At 43.9% G+C, this 8,143-nt stretch overlaps 1 protein-coding gene and 1 long non-coding RNA gene across 15 annotated transcripts in view; one reads left to right on the plus strand and one right to left on the minus strand.

Moving 5' to 3' along the window:
• Positions 1 to 4,796, plus strand: part of bmp2k (BMP2 inducible kinase) — a 28,515-nt gene extending 23,719 nt beyond the window's left edge. For all 14 annotated transcript variants that reach the window (XM_048979545.1, XM_048979574.1, XM_048979599.1 and 11 more), the window contains one exon: positions 2,171 to 4,796. In XM_048979545.1, the coding sequence (XP_048835502.1) occupies positions 2,171 to 3,510 (1,340 nt within the window). In that variant the 3' untranslated portion in view covers positions 3,511 to 4,796. The remainder of the gene's footprint in view (positions 1 to 2,170) is intronic.
• Positions 4,797 to 4,987: 191 nt separating this feature from the next.
• LOC125720274 (uncharacterized) lies at positions 4,988 to 7,939 on the minus strand. Its single transcript, XR_007385407.1, has 2 exons — positions 7,704 to 7,939; positions 4,988 to 5,777 (listed from the first exon to the last, which is right to left on the minus strand). It is a non-coding gene; the product is annotated as an uncharacterized LOC125720274 (long non-coding RNA).
• Between the last annotated feature and the right edge of the window lie 204 nt (positions 7,940 to 8,143).

An 8,143-nucleotide genomic window follows, 5' to 3' on the forward strand; every position in this document is an offset into this window, starting at 1 on the left:
AGCATCCATTTAATTGTGTAAGATTGAATTTACTAGCCACATGAAAGTGAATGAAAATCTTCATCGTGCAGAGTCCATTTTCTCAGTTAAAGGGACGGGGCCTGGTTGGTTTACCCACACACAGAGTGCCTTGGACCCTCAGTCTGCAGCTTGTACAGGCTGTCTGTGAGCACGCTGTCAGGAGAGCGTTACATTACATCCTTCATAATTTGCTTCATTGTCCTTTTGTAGGAGTTGACGTCATACTTTATTATATATGTGTGTGTGTGAGAGAGAGATTCATACACTCACTTGTACATTTTTACATATCCATTTATGTCCATACACAAGTTTTTGTTCATCAAAGGTAAGTTGACAGCATATTGGGGCAGTTTTACAATGGAATTTATGTCATTTGTTTTTTTTCCTCAACTTACTTTACAAACATCTCACTGCCAGTCAGTTCATTTTCCGCTTTTATGGGTGAAGTAAGACAGCCATGTTAAGAGCCTCTGAGTTTTGTACTGGTGGGTAGGTGTGTAAATTAGCTATACTTTTGAAATGAGGGCAAAAGAATGCATTTTGAAAGAACCTTTTTATTAAAATGCATTTCGTTTTCAGAAGTATAGTGTGTTACTGGTTACGGCCAGACTATTATGGTTTATTTGAATTTTTCCCGTTTTTTTTCCCCCACTTATTGCGACATGAGCATAACGCTGCCATCACCCACCCCTACTCTTGTCTAGCAGCCATGGGAGAGCGGCTAGCCGCAGGACTTGCTGTGTGTCGTCTTAGAGCTCAAACTGTGTCGTCCTGTGTTGGAGGCTTACAGCTGCAGTGCCAGACCCCCTCAGTGTGTTAACTAAACAGCTGTTTGCACAGAAATACTCTGTAAAGGCCTATACATATGTATCATAATGTAATACTGAATGATGTGCTGCTCTTTAATGATAATAAAGCATATTAAAAAACAAATCTAGTTTTTGTCACTTTATTTTTAGTTAATGTTCAGGTCCCCAGGGAACTCGCCCTGCCCTGCCCCCGCACCCTCGGCCATTTCCCAGAGTTCCCTGTGTCACCCACCACTACATAATCAGTACAAGATGGTTTTGCTAACATGGCTGTCTCACTTCACATAATATATGGCAGGCCTGTAACATGCCTGATGAGTGATGCATCTGAGCTTCCTCACCGAGGTCTAAGAACTGGAGTACTTCGTACACGCAGGCTGCATGTGTTAGTCATGCTGTTTATAATCTTGATGCACAGAGGCACAGGCATAACGGGCTAAATGCTAATCTGTTATCGGGCTGCCTTGCCATTAGACAGAGTTGCTCCACCTGACTGTACAGTATCAGCATTTACAGGAGGAGTAGCTACAGCCCTGAGCTGCAGTCCAAGATGCCTTTTCAGTCTGTCTGTATCTCCATGAGCTCATTCCACACTCACTCCAGCAGGAATGAGTATAGCACAGTGGGTAAGGAATTGAGTTATAGTAGTAAGTGAGCTGTTCACAAACACATTTCCAGTATTAATACTGGATTACAATTATGCTCTCTGAAGAATACTGTCTTGATTTCTATTTTCTGATACTTCAGTATTACCCATGATTTTCCATCTTGTGTATTATAAGACATTTCTGCTTGCAGAATTTCTTCTGATAATCAGGGTTTGCCTCAGTGCTGCTTTGTCACGATGTACTACACGAGCCGATCCACGCACAGAAGCGACCGCTGTAGTCGGGCTCTGCTCTGCTCACAAAACACGAGTCTCTTTCACACGCACTTCCTGGCGGTTTTTCGTGTGGTGTTCTGGGGTAGTGTAATAGATAACAGCTTTTCTGTCACGTGACATTTTGTTATTGTCCTCTCTGTTCCTTTGAAATTGTTCGGTAAAAATTTCCTGCCATGCCCTCCGTATAGCTCCCCGGAAAACTGAAAACGGATATTTCCACTTTACAGGCATGAAGCATTAATTTGCAAAAAAAAAATGTATCTTTTCCGTTGCTACTGTGAGGCCTAGTTGTGATTAAAGCAGCATCTCTAAATTGTGTGCAGTGCTGTAGTTTTTGGTAGCTCCTGATCATTTGTGAGCACAAATTAGGTTACAATTAAAACACTGGTTGGCACACATTCATCTGAGTGTCTTCAGTTCTTACATCCCAGGATCTCTTTCTGGTTTAACCCATTAGATGCCAGTACGAAGACCCCAGAGCAGCCCACGCCGGAGCCTAATCCCGCTGCTGAAGACCAACCGGTGAAAGAGTGCAAATCCAACAAGAGAAGTGCCTCTTCTGGCCTGCTGTGCAGAGCAGGAGAGGAGTCAGACAGCGACTTCGAATCAGATCCTCCATCTCCAAAGAGCAGCGAGGAGGAGGAGATTGAGGAAGACGAAGGTCTGAACAGTGAGCATGGTGAGTTCAACGAGTACACGGAATGCGAGAACCTCGGGCAGAGGCCCCTGCTCATGGATTCTGAGGAGGAGGATGAAGAAAAGCACAGTTCTGGTTCGGACGACGACCAGAAAAAGGGCAAAGTGCTGGCAAGGAGCCCGGCAGAGCGGAAAACACAGAGTACAGGGCAGGGAGCCGCCAGGGCAGAGTCCGGCTCCAGTCTGATCACGCCCCCCGAGTCGCCCATCGTGACCACGACGGACGTCTTCGGAGCAGTGCCCTTCCTCGGCAGTGACCAGGCCAAACCCGAAGCCGAAAGTGGTGACATTTTCGCCAAGGCCCCATTCAGACAGGCCAGCCAGGAGCAGATTATGGATGAATTTGATGTATTTACCAAAGCCCCATTCAACAGAAACTTGTCCAGAACAAACAAGAGCATTGACGCCCCAATAGGACAAACGCCCCCTGTGTCCCCTGACAGCGTGGACGTGTTCGGCTGCTCTCCTTTCCAGCCTAGCCATTCACCGCCGCTTTCTGCGGCCCCAGAGGATGTCTTCGGCCAGGTACCCTTCGAAGAGATCCCCAGCAGCCAACAACAAAAGATAAAGCAGCGTAGCCTTCAGAAGCTCTCTTCGAGGCAGAGACGTACAAAACAGGAGACCAGCAATAGCAATGGTAAGCGTCACCACGGAACTCCCACCAGTGGCAGGAAGACGGGCAAGGCCAGTTTCCGTACGCCGGAACGCGTACGGCGACACAAGCGAGTGGGCAGGAGGGACTCTCAGAGCAGCAACGAGTTCCTCAGCGCCTCTGACTCCAAGGAGAACATCAGCGTCAGCGTGGGGGATGGCAAAGACAAGGGAGCACCTTTGCCAGCTGAGGAGGTCAACCTGGACCCATTTGGTGCCAAACCTTTTCATCCACAAGACACTGGCTGGAACTCTCAGCATCAAGGGGACATTGGTTGCTCTAATGGGAGACCTCGAGCCACATCTTTGCAGAGCACGTTCAGTGAGGGGAATACCATGGATGACTTTGGGGCCGTGCCGTTCACGGAGATGGTCCATGGCGTAGCACAGCAGTCGACGCAGGTGGACCTGGATCCTTTTGGCGCTGCTCCTTTCCCCTCAAAACCTTGACCGTCTTCCAGCGTCCAGCATTGTGATGAGAGAAGATCCACACAGTCCTTGGATTGAATCCCCACTGATCTGCTGCCAACCTGGGGATACGTACTCAGTCCAATCTTCAAAGCTTACTTTTATATGTAATATATATTTTAATAAAGAAGTGGTCTTTGGACCATGTTGGAGAGGAATGATCTTTTTTTAGAATTTATCTGCATAGCCTTCAGCCTGCTTCTGTTCGCCAAGAAGCCTTTTTACGCGACATAATTGTTCTAAAATCTACCCGTCGGGACTTTTTTAAAAATAGGAATTATTGTTCGATTGACTTGACCATACTGTGATAAACGCGCCTCATTGACTGCTTGAGTTGCTGCAAAGCTTCACATAGACTTCAGCTTCCTCTGCGAGCGAACAATAAGATTAACAATAAGAGGTCGACACCACAAAGCCTTATGGGGGGGGGGGGGAGACGCTGGGCTGCATGGCACAGCACTGTACCTCAACCACCAAGCAAAGCCCGGCACCGCGGTGGAGCTCAAACACCTAATGTAAGCCTTTAAAACTGTCTCACCTGGTCTCAATTTACATTTTCCTGCATTTCTGTGTTTTTAGTTTTTCCTGAATACATGTAGCAGTTGTATTTTTTTTTCTTTTTTGGATTATTAAAATAAAAAGGGATTTCTTTTAATTTTTGAACTGTCATGAGTTACATTTTAGTATTGAATCTAACCGTAATTCTAATATCAGACACATTGTGTTCGGATACTTTTAAATAAAATTTTGCTGTGTTTTTGTAAACAAATTCACAATATCCTTACACATGGAGTATAATGTGATTGTTTTTCTGTAACAATATGAAATATCCTTGCAGTTTAAGGGGATGAGCAAACCTCTCTCTCTCTCCTTTGCTGATGTTGATAAAATCAATATTTACAGCTACTGACCATTTATACGGAAAGAGGTTTTGTAGGAAATAGCCCTTTGCGAAATGACCGCAGGTTGAAATTGCTCCATACAAAATAAGTGCACTTTCCACAGTCTCACTTTCATGGGAGCTCACTTGAAAGGGATTGAATAAAAATTGAGTTTTGGGAATATAAGTGGGATTTGCCAGTGGTGAAGTATTTACCCACATTAATCCTGACTAATATGACTGTGTTTTTTTTTTCTCCTTTTAGTTTCTTCATCCATATTGATTTGTTTGAAATTGAAGAAATAAACTTATGCATTTTACAGTTTTTAAGTTTGATCAAACATCTGTTTGCTGTTTAAGTATCCAATAAATCAGTTGGACTAATGAAGCTGAGGATTTCTGTGTTTGCTTAAACACCAATGGTCAGTGCTGAAGCATAATTATATAAATAACAACGAAGAGGCTTCATTATTTCCCATGATATTAAACTGCAGGCTGTCCAGCCCGCCCACCCGCCCACCACTGGGTGCTAACTTTCATTGAGATAGGCAGGGACAGCTGAATAATGACTGAGAAGTGTCAGAGGCACTCTGGCATTTATCCAGTAATTGTGGGCATGTCACTTCAGCGTTTGGGTGTTCTGTGTTCTGTGGGCATCTTAGGTCAGATCTGAAAAGGATAAAAGGAAATGAAGTAAGGAAAAGGTCAGTTTATAGAGACAAAAAGTAAATCTGAAGTACAAGGAAGGTGACATTCGATCAGACCACATCATGTTTAAAAGGCTTTTATTATGTGAAACATTTTGCGGCACCCAGTCGAAAAATCTGTTGCCTTACAGTACATTTTACTGGATGCTTTTATCAGAAGCGACATAGATTTCTGAGGATGCAGGGTCAGCCAATCCCTGGGGTATCTGGGAGTTAAGGGCCTTACTGAGGGGCCCAGTGGTGAAATTCACTTTGTCGACTGCAGAATTTGAACCGTTGACCTTCCAAACACAAACACTATGTCCCAACCTGCTGGGCCTCATGCTACCCCCAGTGTACAATTACATGCATAATATTTGAAAACTATGCAAGCACTGGCGTACCACCAAAATCCAGAACTAAATGGATTAAGACATTTTACCATGGCACTGCTGAATTCTTGAATGCAGGTAATGCAAAGAACTTGCTACACATCATTTGAACCACAACGGCGCTTCAACTATGGACTAGGACCTGTGGTCAGTGATTAAACCGCAAACCGATTTACTGATGTAATGCACTTGTAGTCCAGTCATACTTTCCAGTTCCACTTAACGTGCCAAAACATGATGTTATGCAAGTTCAGTTTCACATCGGGCGGTTCTTCGCCTCCGCAGCCTTGCCTGTAAAAACATAATAAAGGGCTTGTACATGAATCTTACAAAGCTTGAGGAACTGTTTCTGCTTATGAAGAGTAAATTCAGTTGTTATAATAACAGTTGGTAGGGCAAGACACCCAAAGGCTTGGATGAATATGACAAAACCAACTGAACACAAACAGCAAGAACTTCACGCTCATCTTCTTTCTGATGAAGCATCGTACTTAATCATCTTATAAAGTAAAACAGTACTAACCTTGGACATTTATGACCATGATTAATGAAATATGTTTTAATTTAAATCTAACAAATGCAATTCAAATCCAACGTGGTTTGGCATTTTCATGAGTTAAAGGTCACTATCTCCTCTTTTTGTGTCCCTCAGCCCACAGACAAAATCAGTGCATATTTCTCCTGCCGATTCACAACTCTGACACTGCTAATGAATTCCTACAACTTATATGTAGCACATTTAAAGCGAAATAAGCTCTGCCAACAATTATTAAACGGCACTGTTTGAAGCATCTCTTAGTTCGGACCTGTTTAAATGAGACACTCCGTTAAAATGTAGTCACAGTAACGTTAATCAGTCACTGCAAACATTAATTAGAGTCGCTATGCGTGATCATGGCAGGTTGTGAAGCAGAGTTGTGTGCTGAGCCCCCCGCTGACCTTCACAACGAAAATTTCACAAATACTTAAAAGTGTGAAATCTGAGACCCCCCAGCTGTGATGCTCAAGTTAATTATTTCACATATGTGTTAACTTAAGAAATCCACTATTAATGGAATTTCACCAGCATTATGAAAATCTTGCAAGGAATAATAAATTATAAATGATCATGCATTGCTACTAGAAATAGCGACATACAAACACCATTATCCATGTTATAGTATATAAGCTTTTTATCGTAATTATACAGTACTGCAATGGGTTGGCGCCCCATCCTGGGTTGTTCCCTGCCTTGCACCTATAGCCTCCCGGATAGGACTCCCCGTGACTCTGGATTGGACAAGCAGTTTCAGAAAATGGATGGATGGATCTTAATTGTATAACTTTTAACAGATTTTAATTATTGTGCACCGTAAGCATCCTGGTTGTCATACATCACCCTATATAGACAGAGAGGTTATAGACCAGTGTGCTGTAATGCCAAGATTCATCTCATGGTAATAGCCCCATATTCTAGGTACAGGATCAAAGTTAACGGGCATTTCAGAGAACCAAGGAATGCAAGAATAGTCATCAGTAAATGGCATTGTGGGCGCTCTCCATCCAGGCATGATCTGCAGCTGAAGGACTGATCAGCAGACATGTGCCACAACCACAGGCACCTGGTGTCCCCTCTGACCAGCAAACCAAGCCGCCTTTACATTATCTGATGCAGAAGCTCTTGTGTACTTTTGTTTTGACAAGATGAGAATGATCATTTTTACAAGAAACAAATTGTAATTATTTTTGGCAACACTTGCTCGCATTTTTCACTGTCTAATTTAGTAGATCCATGAAAAAAACACAGTACATGATAAATGGTTAAATTCAGGAATAGTGCTTGCCTATTAACCATGCAGGGTACACTGCTTATTAGTAAACCTTCTCCATTTAGACCTGTACTGTACTTCTGAGATGCCCTACAAACATACATGTAAGCTATTTTCCTCCTTTCATAATAAATGACCAACTGTTTCACCGAGATACTTTCACACAAAAATTCACTCTTCCTTGAAGCTGGGGCCGGTTCTGCCAAGCTAGCTGAGAATGGTGGCATCCTGCTGCTCTCGCGTTTGCCTGCAGTGCCCGGAGGTGCTGTTCTCTGTCCTTCCACCCGACTGGTCTCCCTGTTTCTGACATGTTGCCAGGACTCGATGCCTCGCGTCGACATCTCCCCATTCTGCTTCCCTGTGAAAACAGTCCTACCAGGAGGATACGTCCAATACGGAAGTGACAAACCTGGTATCGTCCTCCGAGATAAAGAGGTGAGAAGAAGCGGCAGGCTTGTCACCGACCTCTCCGGCGCATCGGCACTCCCCCGAATCGTTGACTTTATTTATAGTCTCAGCCACGAGACATCTGCTGCAGACACGACTCTGTCCCTGGTGCCCACAGAGAGAGAGAGAGAGAGAGAGATAGAGCGTCAGCTTCAGCTTCCCAAGGGAATGCATTCGGAGTCTTGCTCCATGTAGCTGGCAAGGGATGCCACTGTGTGCTTTGGTAGGATGGGCATCCTATTTAATGCTGCTTCCTGGGCTTGATTAGTGAGATAATATGACTGAGGAGTGGGTATGTTATTTGAGCAGGCAGACAGGTGTTTACTCAAGGTTATTTATTAGATGTTTAATAAGCAGATCCTACAGCCTGTTCCATTGAAGTAAATTTGCACTTGTCTGGTG

Source organism: Brienomyrus brachyistius, chromosome 2 (genome assembly GCF_023856365.1).
Source record: "Brienomyrus brachyistius isolate T26 chromosome 2, BBRACH_0.4, whole genome shotgun sequence".
In the NCBI taxonomy this organism is placed as follows: Eukaryota; Metazoa; Chordata; class Actinopteri; order Osteoglossiformes; family Mormyridae; genus Brienomyrus; species Brienomyrus brachyistius.